Genomic DNA, 19,312 nt, shown 5'->3' with positions numbered 1-19,312 from the left:
AACAGCAGGCAGACACAGATACATGTGTATATTTTTATCATCTGACGTTAGAGAAACAACTCGCTGACCGTAATGTGTGGATGTTCGTGTCTTGGAAAGAGCACTTTTTCAAGGGTGCAGCACTCAGCTTATCAGTGTTTGCTGGGAGCTCTATGATTATGCTTTTCTCATCTCTCTCACTCTACCTTTCCCTTTCCTTTCCTTTTTTCTCTCTCTCTCTCTCTGTGCATGTGCTTCCTGAGGGCGAGATCAGGCATGAGGTCTGGGAGCAGGCTCTCCAATGTTAGTCTGCCCTGCAGACTATCGAGATCGAGATCTTCCCTGTACAGTATTACTACCACTTGCTAACACATAAGCTGTCATTTTCTGCCACGTTTTCTTTCTCCATTTTCTTTGCTTATCCAATCACATGTGTGTCTTCCTATTCTACTCTACTCTCTCTCACCCCTTGTTCTCCTCCCTTTCTTGGCTCTTCTGACTGAGGAAAGATGAGTAAACAACAAGGCTCGGAAAAGGGACATAGTGTCACCAGAGGCATCATTCCAGAGAAGCATAATTGTGGAAAGATCGATAAACACGTGGATTTCACCATGGAAAAGAACTTGCTGCAGATTAAATCACAAATATTTGATGAAAATATTTAGTAGAAGAGTTCTGTTACAAGTATTTTTAGACTCAACTAAACTCAACTTAATCTGATCTGATATGAAAATATATCTTAATTTGGATTACAATTAAAGTTATGAGCTGTCATAACAGCTTTGCTTATAATAATAGTTATGGTTAAAATTTTAATGACTTCAATGTGCTGCTGAAAGCAGCCCTAAATTGATTTGTTCTGCAAATATATGATTTAAACCCATGGGTCATTGCTATGTTATGCTGCAATGTGACTTCTAAGGTTTCCACATCATGTGACAGAGCACACTGTGCTGATGCAATGTTATTATTAAGAGGACCATCAGTCCTGATACGGAGGAATGACAGAAAACTGACGCAGGTTGGTTGGTGCTAACCAAGACATGGCCGACCTCAGTACCATGCTAATCGAGTTGTTAAGCAGAGCGTAACAGGGGCTGCAGTGTTTGTCCCCCGGCAGGCCCGTACCCAGGGCTAGTTCATCTACTGTTCCTAAGACTGGGCCCTGCCAAGCAGAGATAAGGCTTGAATTCCAACTGCTCTGATGGTAATCTGGCTCCTTCCACAGCACACAGCCGCACAGCCGTATAACTACAAATCCTGCCTCTCTCTCACTCACACACTTTCTCACTCTTTTTCTCTGCTGAGCAATAAAAAAAAATACCTGAATGTGTGTACGCGTATCTGAGTGCAAGTGTTTCTTTCAAAATTGCTTTCAGGGAATCAAATCTGCTTGAAATGTAATGTAATTTCTGGGAATACATGGAAAACAAATCGTGTGTGTGTGTGTACACACATGTACACAGAGGAACATGTGAAAGCCCATTTGTCAACCCTCCAGTGTGCTTTTCACATGTTCCTCTTCCACTTCAGTTTCTCCTCTGGTATGAATGCTAAAGCCAGCACTATATCCCTCTCCCACAGCGCACACAGTAAAAATGAAACCATGCACAAATACTGGCACCTCTGACCACTAGTCTATAACATAATGCAATCCAAACAACCTTGTACTAAAATTGACTTACTGTGAGAAACTCTGCATAGAAGCTTAACACACATACGCACGTACAGTACATCACATCATGTGTCCACACAAGCGGTTAAATGTATTTGAGTGTATGGATAATGACAGTTGTCTGCTTGGCAATGATTAATGAAGGCACACAGCAGTGAAAATCGGCAACATCAAGTCCCTTCCGGTTAAAAGATGCCTGCAGAGCTGCAGCACTACTTGATGGTTGTGGTTTAAGGTGGTGGTTATCAGCTCTAAGGCTCAGAAGTGGAAAAAATACAGTTCTAGACATAAACCGCCCACAGGGAGAATGGCTTCACTATCTGTTATAGTTGATGTCTTTACAGTGTGATGAGTAATGTCAAACAGAGTCACACAATACCACCCTCCTTAAAAAAATCCCAGTGAATCCATGATCATGAGAGTTAACCGCAACAAAAAACATTCAGGCGAAATAAATATTAGCAATTATAAAACATTAAAAAAAGCATTTATCTGACCTACTCATGCAGTGTCAGCAGCTTGGAAGAAGAGGTATAATGACTACAATGACACTGGTTATGACACAGGCCCCGTGATAAGCTCAGGTGCTACCATACAAGGAAGTCGAACAGCCCTATCTTTTGTTTAGCTTTCTAAACAATAATTCACTTGTCCAGTGTGGCTCTCTTTGTCTGGCAATGTAGATCCTTACAATTAAAGGAAAAACATATTCCAATCATAAATCCCATCAATACAGTGTGTGTGTGTGTGTGTGTGTGTGTGTGTGTGTGTGTGTGTGTGTGTGTGTGTGTGTAGAGTTGCATAGATCACTTGGGTTATAATATATAGTGAGGTTTATCAGATAAGAATGTTTCTTAAGCACATGTCCTTAAAAGAACATCTCCAGTAGAAGCAGCTTGTGTTTCCAGATTGCTCCATTATGGCATAAACGTGGCCTCTCAAATCACATTAAGGATAGTTGTCGACCCTCGGATGCGATGTAACAGGGCTTTTTTGTTTGTTACTACATTTTTTTTAAACCCTTTTTCCTCCCCAATTCGACATAGTCAGATCCTCTGTTCTGAAGCTCTTATTTCTTCTAACTCCAGTGTTGTCTATGGAGAATATGGAAAACCACATGGCTCCTGTGACACATGGAGCTCTCACCAGAATTTTCTTTGGCATGTGGGAAATGTCGACAATAGTTGACATGTCGACATGCTGTCACTGATGCAACAGCGGGGGCATGGTATCTTACTGTTTTTTCATCTGTAAAGACTCCCAATTATTTTTGATTACATTGCAATTCATGACAAAGCTTAAGGTTGACAATTAGTCATTAGTAAGTAAGAAATGACCTTTTCTGCCTTTAGTTTGTGCTATTGCTACATATTAGATGCAAAAATGTACCCCTTGCTATGAGAAAAGCAAACTTAAGGCATATAGTCCCAGGCCACATCCTGTTAAACTCAATAACCTGCCTCAGCACAAGGCCAGGCTGAAGCCCCAGGCAGGCAGGCCAGGCTCAGGGCTTTCCCCTCCTACACATTGCCAGCTTGGCTGCTTTTCCAAGGCCAGGAAACGAGTCACCCTGGCCTCCCACATACCCCACACACCCACATACATAAACAAACACACACCTCAAATGACCCCAACATTGCACCCATACGTTTCTGTCATCTCTTGCTTATTCGGTCCTACTTTTAAACTCCACCCCCGTTTCCCATCGCATCTCCCACCTTTTCTCCCTGCCCTTTCAGCCTCTCATTGTATACTAGTTTTGTTTTCCCACAGAATTCTGCAGCAGGGAGAGGATCTATTTAACCCAACACTTACTCTTCACCAATATTAACTTCAACACTCATCTTTTTGAGAAGATGGTATGATGGTCACATCGTTCAAACAAGGACACAATCACATTATAATAACATTATATTACAAACACTATTATGCACCAAGTGAAAGAAAATTTGCAAATGAATCTATGCTTGCTACTGTACACTAGCGCACTGTAGTGTATACTGACTAAGGCAAACCAAAATTCAAGAGTTTTCACAGAAAGTTGGGGGCTGTTGTCTGACAGAGCAGCATCTGCAAAACGTAACTCACTGGGGCCTTCAAACCTCTCTTTATTATTCTGTATGATTCTTAATCCTGCCTGATCCTACAAAACATTGCTTCAAGAATAGTAGTAGGGATGGGTCGCCGGGTGGGGGTCTGAATCAAATCACATTTAGGAATCTGGGGGCTATAAATGTGAATAAAATGCCATGGGTCTAGTTTCTAATGTAGGTAGTGTAAAATGACAGTGTAGCATACCTAACATACATAACCTGGTCAATGAGCCAAGAAGAAGAACTGAAAGTGACACTCTTATCTGGCAATATGTATCATGCCTGTGGCTGGGTTGGTGGGACGAAGGCTTATTAAATCACCCACCCTTAAGATCAGCTGACTAAAATAACCCCCACCTCAGGCTCTCCTGTCTGGGGTTAGCTGCTGACCTTGTCCATGGAGTCAACAGAAACTGATTGATAGTCAGCGTGTGTGTGAGTGTGTGTGTGAGTGTGTGTGTCTTTTCATGTGGTGGGTCTGGGGCCAGGAACTGAAAAGCCACCACTGGTGTCACTCTGTCTGGATTATGTTATACCAAGCTGTCTGCATGTCGTACATCCCTGACATATCTGTTGGGTAGTGATTTTAATAGGACAGCTCTCAGCTTTTCCTTTTCCTTGACCTTCTCACAGACTGGAAGACTTTTTGGCAAAACTAGCTCACTGACTGACTTACTATTGAGAATACTGGTAGCGATTAGACCTCTTTTAAATTCAGTATTAAATAGACTAAAATGACTCCAGAACACATATTGGCATTAATCAACTTATCCTGTCACAGAGCTTTGATCCAGGAGCCAATTTGTCAAGATGCAATTATACTTTTATGACTACATATGGAACGTTTTCCATCTTGTTTTGGTATTTAAGACCCTTTAGCCACACAACCACCTGCCAAAAATATATTTAAACACTTTTGTCACAGCTGTCCTTCACAGACAACTAACAACGGTCTCAGGGATTATATTACACTGATCACAAGCTGAAAAGACATTAAAGGGGTACTGGCGACAATATTTAATCAGTCTTTTATACTAAATTTGTGTTCCTTAGACCCAGATTGACTCTCCTTGACAGCCTTGCTGATATTACCTTTGTAAATGTCACTTTGAAGAGATGTCTGAGAAATAAGAAAGCTGATCAGCTGTTTACACTTTTATAGCGTTGGGGTCAAAAGAGAATAATTTTGTCATCCTTGTCTCGCCACAGGCAGCCAAGTCTGGTCTATCCCCAACCAACGATCCTAGGCCAATCAAAGAGGCAGGCCCGGTCCAGCAACCTCCTGACAGGCAAGCCTTCATGTCGTGCCAAGTATGAGTAAAGCAAGCCAGAGACAGCTCGCTGCTTACAAGCCTCCTGGAATTTTCCAGTGTTTTCATATGTTCTGGAAAATAAAAGGATACCATGTCAAGTGTCCCAGCTAGCAACCGAATGACAGAGCTAGTTCGAAGAACTGGTCTGCCAGTGGTGTATGTAGGAGAGCACGAGGCTTACACTGCGCTGACTACTAGAAAAATAACAAAGGTAACCAGGTTTTGCACATGTACTGCCATCAAATAACTCTACCTGGCGAATTCAGATTCTTAAAGTGAAACTTCAGAAAATCACAAAATGACAAAAGAGAGAGAATCAGTGAGAGACAGTTAATTTGCTATGGACTGGGATGGTGCCAAGAGGGCGTCACCCATGGAGGGTGGCCACAAGGATGAGCTGGCATTCACAGGGGCATGTCTCAATAGCCGAAACCTACATCTTGAACTGATAGTCATAAAAAAAAAGCCTGAGAAGAACTGACATCCATCCAAGTATAGCGGGTTTCTGAAAAGGTTCTTGTGAAATTGTGAAAACATAAGAAACTGAGTTCATGAAAAATGACTCACACAGTGTCAAACTGTGCGTGCAAGTATTTGTGTTGGTGTGATAAACTAATGCATGTTTAAGCGTGCATCCTCAGTGCTGAGAAAAGTGGATGTGAGGGGAGTGCTGACGCAAGATGACGTCTCAGTTTTGCAGAAATTTCAACATACCACACACACCGCTTGCAACAGGGTCAAACGCTGTCATTTGTAACAGTTTCATGCAGCATGGCCTCGACAAAAACTCAAAATTAAAATAAATGAAATGAAATTTCTGAATTAAACAACGTGACTGTGTCAATTGTTCAGAATTTTAAAGACCATTAGATGCAACAAGTTAAGATTATATCTTCAGAGGAAGATTTAACGAACAATTACAAATGTTTTTACATCTGCTAGCTCATGCTCTAATAGAGACCTGTAAGAATCTTGAGTACATTATTTCATGTTGACATACGTTTCTAAATTGGTATTATACAGGACAGCCTAAAGTAAAGTTGGAAGTGAAGGTTCTCAGTAACAAGAGACAAGAAATTACATTATATCCTAGTTTTATTTGTTCTACGTGGAGACTAGTACTAGATGACAAGCGGTTTTTCAGTTGTATGAAACTAAATATTTGAAGTGTGTATTCACACGTTTTTGTATGTATTGTCTTGTGCATGACACAAACCCACGCTTTCACACAGCTGTGGTCCGTGAACTACAGTGATGGTGTGACCTGTTGCAACTTAATGTGGCTTGTTGCCCGTAAATTGCAGAGTTGTTGGTTCTTAGCCAAGAATCACTTACTCTTTTACTCTTTTATAACCACTTCGACTATTACGACAGGTTGACTTGAATTTCACCTTAATAGCAGTTAGTTGACAGACAAACTTACAAAATTTTTATCCTGACAATCCTAACAACCATTTTGAGTTAAAAGAATCCTCTAGAAACATTCACAAAAAAATATATTGTGAATATGTTTCACACTTTGAGGTAGAAAGGGAATGTGCTTCATCAGTTCAATATGGTAAGGGACAAGCGGCCCAAAGCAATATTCACTACAAAAGTCAGAGCAATGTGACATCCCACCAACAGGGCAAATTTTTTAAGCTTTTTTAAGCTCATTTTACAAGGCATTTTTACCTTTGACAGCTGGCAGTGTGGAGACAACAGGGAAAAGGGCAGAGGGAAAGAGGGGTATGATATGGAACAAATTTCTTTTCAACTGTTTTTTTCAATAGGAAAAACTTTAATTTCAATGTCCTTGTTATACATGCATACACTGAGCGAGAGTCAGGCACACGCTAGACAGGTCGCCTGTTATCACACGGCAAACACACACAGAGAGGCGAAGACATTCATGCTCACATTCACATCTATAAGCAAATTTTAGAGCGATGTCACCTGAATGTCTGTGGACTGTGGGATGAAACCAGTTCACATGTACACACCAGGAGATTGTACAAACTCTAAACAGAAAGGCTGCAGCTAGCCAACAGATTGAAACCCAGGACCTTCTTGCTGTGAGATGACAGTGAGCGGCTATTCCACCCTTAATCCAATCCAACAGCAATAATCCTAGTGCAACAAAGCTTCCTATATTTTGACTGATTTGAGACTGTATCAAAGAGGTGTTGATCAAATGCTGTACTTTGCAAGGTATTTCTACTAGCAAAGTGCCAAAAAGCACAAAATGATCTGTTTTAAGTACATGGAGAGGGTGTTTGCAAGTCAGTGTGAAAGTGCCAATGGCTATTTGACAGATGGTCTTAAATGAAAGTGGTTTGTACATGAATTTAGTAAAGTAATATATCAGTATAATGTATTTATTATTGCATTTTATTTTTCAGATTAAAAGATATGGTCTACTAGTTCTTGTTGGAGAGAGTTTTATTTGAGTTTAGAATTTCAAAACATAATCAGATGGGTGTGTTTTGAAAATTTAAAGGAAAAAGGGACAACAATAAGATATTAAGAAGGATTGCTGAGTGGAATTTTCCCATTTTGCACTCACTACAGGCAACCACTGATGCATACAAGCTGAAATCACTCTCTAAAAGTACAACTAGGTGCTCCACGAAACCTGTACTGAGCATCTTCACCCTACTGCGGTGGCTGTTCTGTTTTACTGTATACTGTTAGCCTGGTAGATGTACAGCATCTTGCATCCTGTATCTTTGTAGTGTGAATTGCTTTTAACAGCCAGCAATAATAAGCACCCTGTTATGTTGTCTTTTCTCCTCGCAGCACCCTGAGTTATTCCACTTTTGCAACGATGTGAACCGATGTGATACATTTAACAACATTTAATACGTTTTTTTTTTTTTTTTTTTTTTCAAATATAGGCAAAGTTAGCACGTCAGATAACCAACGCAGCCACAAAGCACTCTCTCCACTACTCATCAGCAGTCCACCCCCCAAGCTCGCACTCATCCTCACCTTCATTGTCTATTCACTTCCCGTAAGCCGCACGCCTGGGTCATGCTTGAGGTTTAATGCTGTACCAGGAAACTGACAACATGTGCCCACCAAGAGGCTGCCCCACTTCATCTCTGGCCTTCAGAGATAAATTCACGATTTTTCAGGTCTGTTTTAAAACAATATTAAGGAAAGTTGCACTCAGAAGACTACAGGTTTGGAAGAATCCAGCCAGCGTGCTGGAGAGAAACCAACAAGAAAATGGGTCCATGTTACAGGATCATCCGTAGCGAATGTCCATCTACTCATTTAACAAAAAACACTGCTGTGTAAAGCATAAACAACTTGAAACTACCGGTTGTGTAATTTCTGAAACGTGTGATCTGTGAGGGAAGAAATGCTGACATGGTGACATTAGCCTATCAACTTAACCAAAAATTCAGTGGAAATGGGCTCAGCAAGCCGTGCACCAATAAAGTCATTAGACTGATATGAGCTGCAATTCCACCACCACTGTGTAAAACAACCAATGCAGTTCTATTTACAGAGCAATATAGCAATGAGCATATTCAATAGCCATCCAGAAAACAGATAAGTGTGCTATTTAGCCTGAGAAGATATCAGGTTCTAGGACTTACTGGAACACAGCAAGCACAGCATTTGTCCTACTTCCTGACTGGGAATGAGTGCCTAAAAGGCACACTGGGTCACTGACTGGCAACTTTGGCCTGTCAGCAAAGAAAATTCATTTGCTTACTGACTTCCAGGCCAACTCTCAGTAGTGAGCCCAAATCCTAAGCCTGGGTTACCTTCTCTGGTAGTCTTCTCTTTCAATAAATAGCAGATGGATTAGTGTTGTGAACACATAATAAACAAAGAGACTATATTATTGTTTTCTCTAACAGGAACTGAGCATACTACTCAAAAACAAAATTCAGTGGAGATTTAAATTGAAAAATGAGACTGATTTGAGAACTTAAAAAAAAAATGGAGTTCACACAGTTTAGGTCTGCCACCCACCACTAATTACAGAAAAAAAGAGACAAAGGGAGAGCCACAGGCCTGCTGCCATTAGCTTTGTAATTATATGGAAGTGCTTTTAAAATTCATTCAAGGAAGTAAAAATTAAAAACGCAACCATGAGTTGGAAAAACAGTGCTTACTAGTCTTATCTCACCGTTCCTCAACACAGACAATAAAAACTCTTCACACAAGCAGCTTTCAGTTAGTCACAATTCCTCATTCAACAGCTTTCCATTACTGATCATGACATCAAAAATAAAAATAGTTTTCAACAAAATCTTAAAAGCCTTAGTCTTAAAAACAACAGACTTGATTCCATATGATACATACAAAAAAAGAAGCAAACAGTACCAGTACCTTGGGAAGCGGTCGTCCCAGCTGTGAATACAATTTAGTCCAGAACTGCATGAGAGACATGGGTCCAAACGCTGCAGTATGGGGGGTAAAATATACACACACATAAAATCCTGCTTCACCTTGAATCCCTCAATGCGACAGCCTCTTCCATGTGTTGGTCAAAGTGTTGGTATTGACCTTACAGCTGGTGCACTTCCACCCAACAGTGGAGTCTCACTAGCCCTTTCACAGTGCCTCTCTGCTTCAACACACACATCTGCCTCTACCGCAGGTACGCTCTGGGCAATGAGCTCACACATACAAACTCTGTTACTCTCACAAACAGACACAGGCAAGTCTAAAACATGCTTCCTGCTTCACCAGGACAGTCAGGTATTTGCATAGAGGGCTTAGTCATAGTGATTGTGGACTAGTTCCTCCGAGCTCAAAAAGGTGGTTGGAGAGTCAGTGAGAGAGCAGAGGAGGGGAGAGGTGGGGAGAAGAGGGAGGGAGGAGGGAGGAGCTTTCAGGAAATGATGCTTTTGTTGGTAAGTGACTAGAGTTACTGGCAGTCAGGCCCATTTTACTGTACATGGTGTAACTCAACCGCATTTGTAGTGTAAACAGTATTGCGCTCTGGACCTGGCTGCTCCTCACACCCCACTGCTTACCGCTATGTTTAATGGACCTGGGCCACTATTTAATGATTATTATATTTAGAGGCTGACTCCCCGCCTGGCTGCCTGTCGTACTTCATTCTCTGCTCTTTGTCTTTCTATTTGTCTGCACAGGCTCAATTCCAAGGCTGCTGTTCTAGTAATGACTACTGATTAATATAATGATCTATAGCTTAGAGGTGTAAAGGCTAATAAAAAGGAAGCAAACAAGTTGTCTCATTAGTTTATTAGGGCAGTATGTCACTTCTAAGAATGCAGATGGAGACTTAATGTTAGCCTGCCAAAAAATCCCCTATTATTTCAGCTCTGTTGTGTTAATCAGCATTTACAGAGATTACATACACATTTATAGTTTTCACATGGACATCTAAAAGAGGTCAGGAATGTATTAACAGGCCAAGTGCTAGCTGCAAGTTTGCCGATTCAGAGGGTCTTTCAGGCATCAGACACTACTTCTATCTGTGCACAATTATATACAAATACCTCATCGTAAATGGTTATTCCCATTACTGGAAGTAGGGATGCAATTGTTAAAAAATAGAGAATATTCTGGGAATCTGATGGCAAATGGGTTATTTCAACAAATCCAAGATGCTGATCAAAGACCGAGCCGTAATTCTGATAGAAAAGCAATGTTAACTGTTTAAGAGCCCGTCATAAAACAGGAAAATGTGGTATTTAAAAAAAGAAATAATGTGATTTATCCCTTCATGAGCGACATAGATGAGTCAATTTGCACACCCAGCTTCCAGGAATACATGATATCAAGCCAGCATTGTAAGGTACTGTAATGTCCATCTCTGCTGGACTTAAGGGGAGTCAGGCTCAGAGACTGAGTGGCGCCTGTCCATGGTGTCATCATGGTATGAGTGGGAATCCTCTGAATAATGTGTGTGTGTGTGTGTGTGTGTGTGTGTGTGTGTGTGTGTGTGTGTGTGTGTGTGTGTGTGTGTGTGTGTGTGTGTGTGTGTGCTAGTGGGACAGCAGGGTCATCTGGGAGGAATGAATCATTGATGAGCTTCTTTTGAATACACAACAACACAAAAACAGACACACCTTCTAGTATCACAACCTAAAAAAAAGGTAGGATCCGTGCCTGGCTTCACTGACAGTACAAAAAACACAGTTGGCATACAGCCACGTCAAAATGAAGTCTTGGCGTCACATGCATATATGCACTCATGCTGTTTTTGCAAAAGTCCGATGACAAGCATAATTCGGCTGCTTGGGACCACACACAAGCAGAATTCGTTGCTCTTTAGATCTAAGTAATTCTGATTTACATTTCCAATTCTGATTATCTCTGCAGTTATCATTTAGTTCCAGCTCCCTTTTAACTTCAGTTACATGTGCTAGCATTAGTTTATCCTGGGCTGTTTACAACTGCACACATCAAAAACGGCTTATACAGCAGCTGTACCATGCTGCAGGAAATGTTTTGCCGTGTTACATGAACTTCCTCTGTTCCTCTGTGTTTTTGCACAGTAACTTTATTTTGCTGTAACACTGATATCTGTGCTAGCATATTATAAACACACTGATAGTGTCAATGTAAACAAAACTTTAACAGGTAAAAACTTTGCTTTTAGGAGTTATAAACTATGTTTTTAACAAATACTCAGTTCTTATAATATACAGGATACACAGAGGTTAAATGATCCAAAGTTAATTCAAAATTGAAGTAAATCAGGTGGAGCACACACTCTCCAAGGAAAAGAGTATGCCTATGAACAACCCTTCAAATTAACCTTTATCAAAGAATCAAAGTCAGCTTTATTGTCAATTCTGCCGTATGTACAAGACAAACAGAGAATCGAAACTACGTTACTCTCAACCTATGTGACAAGACATATATTAAAAAGGAATAAATAAAAACTGTACAATCTAAACAATGACATGTTAAGAGAATGTAGTAGTGCAAATGTACATGGTAGTGCAAAAAGAAAGAAGCTAGCTTATCGACTGGTGGTGATTAAAGTGTCTGTGTGGTGTTTTCCTGAGGGAAGGAGTTCACATCAGTGAGAGAGTGAGACTTTACCTTAGTCCTTTAAATTAGGCCAAGCAAATGAGAAAGTGTTGGAGTGTCTTACAAGGAAGTAACTGGGAAATACCAACTGATTTATTTCGTGATTGGCTGGCAGCAAGAAAGTCAAGAAAAACAAGATGATCCTCTATGCCAGTAAATAAAAAATTGAGGCAGAGCACCTTTGGTAATCAAAATCATTGTAGGTTTTCCTCCAAGGACTGTAGCTTCAAAGTGAAGTAAACATTTTGTCATATTATATAAACTGGGTATTTTTAGATGTATTGTGCATAATTTTAGAATTACTTTTAATTCAGCGTGGCAAATTTAATATCTATTAATATCTAGCTACCGGGTCTCTGGAGGTGCAAAGGTTCAAAAGTAAATGCATAATTAGAATGTACAGTAACCCTAGAATCAGTGGAGATTATGCAGCACGCCTCTGTGGTTATTTTTCAACTCAGAAAAGAGTTGAGACTAATTGGGTGGAGATGCATGTTCTTCTTGTGTCCACATGGGTGCTCAGGAATTTTCTCCCACTTTAAATTCACATAACAGTATGCAGGGGTTATAATCCCTACATAACCTTTGACAAGGGTGCTGACTTTAAATCTCCAGTTGGTCAATGCGCACTATATAATGCCTTCACACTGCTCCCTATGGTTAGGATTTAGGTGTGATGTATTCAGCAAATAAAGGGATTCTGATTCTATCAAAAGCAAAACTGAAAAGAACTGTGACAGCAGACTAAATGCATGTGAGCTCTTCCTCGAAGTGCACTGTGCACATGAGTTTGCGTGTGTGTGTCATAGTGAGAGGAACCGCACAGAGAAAAAAATGAGAGTATGTAGATGTAGTAGTGGAGAGTAAGACAGTAAATATGCATAAAACGTGCCTTGGTACAAACGCACTGTATATGTATGTACAGAGTATACAGCTGGTGTGTTAATGTGCGTGTGCTTGCAGAGTGCTGCTCACTCTTGAGGTTAGCCAGAGTGGTTAGTGAATGAGTTATGTTTTTTGTCTTCCAGTAAGTCTTGTTTTCATTCTGATGCTTTGCATAAAAGTTCACTTGCTTTAGATCCACAAATGACACAACCTCAGCCTAGACAGGTATGTACACAGCACTGTGGAAAGTGTACATGCCACAGTGACTGAGTTAAGATTCAGCTTCTTTTACAGCACAGTACTGGTGTTTTTTATAGAGCTGATAGCATTTTGTCCAGATTACATCTTTTTTAAAATTACTTCTGGTGTTGTGTGCACAGTCAGCATGGTTATCATAGTTAATTTTGGCAAAGATAAAAGATAGCCTCTGCCTGCCATTAATTCTTGAACAGAATTGAGGTTAATGTGGATCAGTAAATATGATGAAGACTCCATTTGTTTTTGTCAAAGTTTCCATTGTTTATCTTGATCATTTGTTTCCCAGTAACTCCCAAGAAAGCATCTAATGTGAAACTCGTATTTCTGAGGAAGTTTCCCTAAAAAAAACAAAAACAAAACAGGCTATTTGGTATTGGCATATGAAACAATCAGCCACGTTTCTTTTTTTGAAAAGTCATTGTCCACATCTATTAAATTAGCAAAATAAATAAAAAATAGGCAAAAATAGACAAAACACAAACAATATAATACAAAACATTATCCATGGAAATTTAGGTAATTTAAGTTAGTGATTTGAATGAATTACTTTTCTTACATCACTTGTTTACTTTTTTATTTAATCCATATTATAGTAGATTTGATGCCTCCTGAGGGAAAAAACATAGGTGTCAGTGGAAGTTTATATTATAACATGATTGGGACATTTTGTGGTACCATTGAAGCACAATTTAATTGTCCACATCAAATAAATGTTTTTAAAAATGTGACATCAACTTCATCCACATCATTGTACTGCGGCTATGTATTCCATTTCAGTTATAAGATAGTGACATATTGTAATTAACTGGTCATTTAAAAAGGATCTCAAGTCCCAAAGGAAAGTCTATTAATTCTAATACAAACAAACATTTGGCTCATGTTTTCAAGTTACCAGCAATCTAGAGACTGACATCCTGCCCACATACTCTAGCAGTGTGCCTCCTTACAATGTGAGGATATTCCAACAGAGCTCTAGTGAACTGCATAAACAAACTGTAACACTGCGGGAAGCCATCCAAACCAAAAGAGATTTCACTAACTTTACAGCTGTAACTGAAACAGGGAAATGGCTGAGATAAAAAGGTAGTCAGCTGACAAATCTAACAATCACAACAACAATTCCACCAGACACACATGCCTGAATGTCTTCTGTTCTGTCACGGTTCAACAGTGCAAAGAAAACAAGAAATCTGGCCTCCTGATTGTAGACTAATAAAGGGGAAAAACTGGGCATAGTCCGATTGTCATGGTGATGGAGGGGGGAAAAAATGGAGGATGAAAAAGGGGGCTGAGTGTGAGGTGGCGGATTAGTCATGATGACCCCGTGACTTACATTTTCTCTGCATGCCTCACATGGCAGGGAGTGTCCAAAACTAGAAAGGACAGCTGAGAAAGCACAACACAAGCACAGAACGTCTCTCTCTCGCTCACACAGACGCCATAACATTCCACCTCTCCACTGTCAGAAATCCAAACTTGCTGCTCATGAAGGCAGCAATGGTGAAGGAGCTCATTTAAACCAAACCACATAAGAATGGCAACTGCAAAGCAATACATTTCTAAATATGTAGACAGAGGATATCCAACACATCACAGAGAACTCGTAATTACTATAGCCTATAGAAGAAAGCTATAGCCTGACAGGCTAACACAAGCAGATGGGAAAACTAGGGAAACCCCACGTGAATCACAAAATCCATACAAGCACTACAACACACGTGATGAGGATGACACATCACTTTCTTGAATAAAAAAGCCTTCAGATGTGTAGATTTTGTTCTTGAAACCCCCCCCCCATCTTAAAATACTACAACAAAACGTTTTCATATGACTTCAAGCATTATTCCATCACAGTAATTCACACATCTGGACACAAACATGAAGTGAAACTGTTGCATGTAGTTTTTGCGCCTGCTTGTGCTTCCCTTTAAACTGTTGTCAACTACAGGATCTGTTAACAAAGATCTAGATTTCTAGAGGGGAGTTGATTAGGTGCAACAAAATCTGCATATACAAAAAAGTCTTATACAGTACAGCCTCAAAATGAACATAAGAAGCTTGCAAACCACTAATATGACCTGAAAATATCCTTATGATTTAGTTATCCAGAAAGTGCAAGTGGTCCTGTGCCAGCCACATAATGTTGTGCACCTGTAAGGACGCAACTTAATTTGGCAATACCTTGCTTAACATCAAAATGAATTAACTGTAAAATATAGCCTTGAGCTTTTATCAACCCCTGGGCTTTAAGCCTCTAGAGCGCCCAGAGAGACAACAAACTCAACTGAGCTCCGTGACTCAGAAGTTTAAGAAAGACACATTGCTCATTGCCAAATTGGCTCATTTGTAGTATTTTGTTTTTAAGTGGTTTACCAAACAACTGGCACTGCCTTCTGCATTCAAATTGATTGAACTTATTAATATTATACTGCAGTCTTGTGAATGTTGCATTAGATGTAGATGCATCTTTATTTTTGCTCCCCATTCACTGGGTTTCCTTATCCAGCAATGTGCATGAGTGAGTTTATTTACAGAAAATAAATATATGGTGGTTCGGTATTTATGTATAATCTAAATATTGTAGGACGCTGTTTTTTTAAAAATTTAAAAGGGTCAACTCACCCAAAGTACTAAAGACATTTTTCCACTCTTGATATCTAGCCATGCAGATAGCAGTGGTTTAAGTTTCATCTACTTGAGAAAAACTCAACAGAAACTTGTCTTTCAAAAAACAATGTCTAAGGGACTTCAGATAATTCACTGTCAACCGTTTTTATCAGAACTTTTAATTTGTTTAATTTAAATTTACCCCTGCTCTTTGAACAAGAAACACACGAGGAGACATGTGGAAACATCAAATACAAGTGAAAAGCAGTTTAAACTGATATAATAATAGTGTACTATTCAGTGAAAAGCTTTAAAAATGCATTGCTTACCCCATCCCTTATTGTTTTTCAGCTTGGCCATATGTTGAACCAAGAAAACGCTGATAGCTCTGCCCTTTCTACCATCAGACAGGCTAATCATAAAGGGGATAACTACCAGTCTACTTGGTAACCCATGACTGGCCTTCTTTAAAACTCATCATCATAACATATTTTTAATATGGTTCCATAATGGCCCTCATCAGCTCAACCCAAATAGGTGTCAGATTAGAAACTCACTGGTCTGTGAAATTCCAACTGGCTCCTATTCAAATGATTTGAACTATAAGGAACTGGCTGGGTGGACACAAAAGTGCACAGAAATAGAAAATGCAAATGATGAATAGTAACCATCTGGAATGGTAAGGTGAGTATATGAGTGAGTAGAAGCCTACACCTTTACTTCACTGTCTATGTCTAAGAATTTCCCATTCTGAAATGTCCTAATCTTATGGGCTATGTTTCGACAGCGGGAAAAGTGGCCCAAATCTGTTTTTTTTTTTTTTGCTGATATGTGACTTAGATCTGTTTGTGTTATAACCATGTGAACAGGACAAATCACATGGGATGTGATTTTATAAATTCTGATTTGGGCCACTTCCACATGTTGTCCTAAATCAGTTACAGGTCTGATTTCTGCAATGCAACCTCAGTCTGAACAGCCATATCGGAATTCATGTGACTTTGCTGTATCTCCCTAGGTTGTGGATTATCCCAAAGACACTCAGACTATGCACAAGAACACTTCAGAGATTTCTGAAGATGTATTGTGGACGTGTAGAAGAGTGTTAAATTACAGTGTCTTATTAATGACATGCCTTGACAGGAATGGGGCAGGCACTGGTGCAGTTGTCTAGACAACACTGGCCTTTAATCAGGCTGCTCTAAGGTAAATTAAGCAGAGCTGAACACACATGAAAGACATGATGAAAGAAGCGAGTGGGAAGCATGGTCCTTCCCTCTGACAAGCAAGTAAGAGAAGGAGAGGGACAGGTGGAAACTAAGCTCAATTTGTCAGTTTTATTAGTGCAACTATAAATATGTACAGTAGATATATGAAACAAACCTGGGGGAAATCTCCATTCCTAGGGAGGTTGAGGCTGAAGGAGTCCACATCAGGGAATCCAGAGTACATGTCCATGTGCACATCCGGAGTGGTGGTGGTAGTGCTGCTGTTCAAGTGGTATTGCCTATTGGGGAAAGAGGACGTTAGGTTAGTTATGTCTTTAACCGCCACTTATCCAAATAAAACTGACGTATGTTGTTCTGTTTTCTTCACCCTCATACAGTTATAAAAATGTACTTTTTACAGATGCCAAGCGCAACCACAGCCCTCTATTGTTGTGTGATGAGTAGCTTTCGTAGAAAAATAAAAGGGACATTGAAAAGCACCTCATGTGATCAAGTGGTCAAATGTACCAGTAAGAACAGAGAATGATGTTTTCTGAAGATGGTTCAAGTACTCTAATACTTAAGATGTAACACTATACTAAAGCACTACATCATGCTTTTAGCAATTTCAACACATCAGACAAACGTAACAGGTGAAAACAAGGTTTTGTTTGTCGACAAGAATGCATCAATGGAATAAAGCTCCTGTAAGTGTGCACACATGAATAACTATAAAAAAAACTGCATCCAGTTGTTCAAAGCCAACTAAGTAGCAACTTCAACCGTCAAAGACACAAGCAGGATAACAGAAACACATATCTTAGGTCAAACGGGCAAAGAGAGTTCCAGGTTTAAATAAGGAAACGGGGGGAGAGAGCAAGAGATAAGTTAACGCTCAAGGAACATAGAACAAAAACAGGTCCTACCCGCTTTGTAGATCCAAAGTGTGGCTTTCATTAATACCAACCATTCTCCTCTAGCCCAATCTTATTAACAGATACTGGTCCACAGACTTTGTATTCCCAACATGAGATGTTTTCAGTTTCTTGCTGAGTAAAAGTCATTATAATGTAAGTCAGTCAGTGGTGGACACATTCTTAAAATGAAAGCAAAACTAAACCTCTGTTAAGGTGGAACTGGAACTGTACCGCCCCATGTTCCCCTCATCCAATCACGTGCCAGGGCTTGGGCTCAGAGGGATTGAGCTTGGCCAAAGCCATTCACAGGATTTGGCTCTGTGTCCTCAACCACAGGCCAGAGATCAGTGAGACTGATTGATTTAAGTTCAAAACACACCAAGAGGATGAAAGGGCAGCCAGTGTATAGAGGCCAGTCTATGAAAAACATGATTCCTCTGATTTTTTTTGGTAGAATTTTCCAAACAACACGCAGCAAAAATTCAATATTAAGCTGTGTCCATGTTTAAATGTATATTTTTGGTGAGTGTCTCTTTCCAAAGTCATCTTTTAGATAACCATAAATGGGTTGCAACGTACACAGTATGTTTTTATTGGGGTTTTTACTGCTAAAAAAGAAAAAGTGATCACAATTGCACGGATGCTTAATAAATCCGGTTCTGTTTTCTCCAGTCAAGCAAATAGAATGTTAAATATGATCATTTGGATTGCAGTAATATTCTGATTTGATGAAAATCGATGATTGTCAGACCATGTACATTCGCGTGTCTTAAGTACTGAATTCTACCATATTAGTGTTGTTAAAAATATACATACTTTAAGCTCATATCAAGTTTCATGACTGTCAGGACATAATATTTTGTGAAATTATTTAATAAAGCATTTGTTCAACCAAAAACCCTGTTCTGTTTATTCTGTTACAGGTAATTGCAACAGACAATAATGCTAACAATTGCGTACTACCGTATTCTGTGATTATGTGACATGTTCTGACACGGTTATCATACCATGAAAATCTAATACTGTTGCAACCCTAGTGTAAATGAACCTTAGTCTGCACAGAGGAAATAATCATGATGCATGGTGAACCCAAATTAGAAAAAAAAGGTAATGAGATCATTATGGTAAAGAATCTGTTCAGTTCTCAGAAAGATTATTGCACTGTGACTGGTAACAATCATCTACAATGGAAATCCCCTTCCTGGCCCTTCAGCCAACAGTGATATGACAGTGATATTATTACAGTAGAAGTCTTGGCAGGCCAGGCATCAGCTGCTTTCCAACAACACAAAGCTGGTTAGGGGCTCTGAGCCAAAGGAGCTGACTGACTTACTGTTTGTGTTCATGTAGCCTTCTCATACTACGC

General features: G+C 39.7%; 1 protein-coding gene across 3 annotated transcripts in view; it reads right to left on the bottom strand.

Annotated features, from left to right (window-relative positions):
* The window catches only part of si:ch73-63e15.2 (protein strawberry notch homolog 2), a 61,888-nt gene that overhangs the window by 21,131 nt on the left and 21,445 nt on the right, over positions 1 to 19,312 (bottom strand). The window contains exons 1-2 of one of the 3 annotated variants that reach the window (XM_041934607.1): positions 17,956 to 18,108; positions 17,205 to 17,328 (exon numbers count right to left, since the gene is read on the bottom strand). In XM_041934607.1, coding sequence (XP_041790541.1) covers positions 17,205 to 17,328; positions 17,956 to 17,999 — 168 coding nt within the window. In that variant the 5' untranslated portion in view covers positions 18,000 to 18,108. Of the gene's footprint in view, positions 1 to 9,389; positions 9,765 to 17,204; positions 17,329 to 17,955; positions 18,109 to 19,312 lie in introns of those variants that run through there. The other 2 variants (XM_041934605.1, XM_041934608.1) reach the window with 2 other exon arrangements.

This window comes from Chelmon rostratus, chromosome 4, assembly GCF_017976325.1.
Source record: "Chelmon rostratus isolate fCheRos1 chromosome 4, fCheRos1.pri, whole genome shotgun sequence".
NCBI lineage: Eukaryota > Metazoa > Chordata > Actinopteri > Chaetodontiformes > Chaetodontidae > Chelmon > Chelmon rostratus.
The sequence above is the reverse complement of the archived record's forward strand: the minus strand, read 5'-3'. Positions and strand labels throughout refer to the sequence as shown.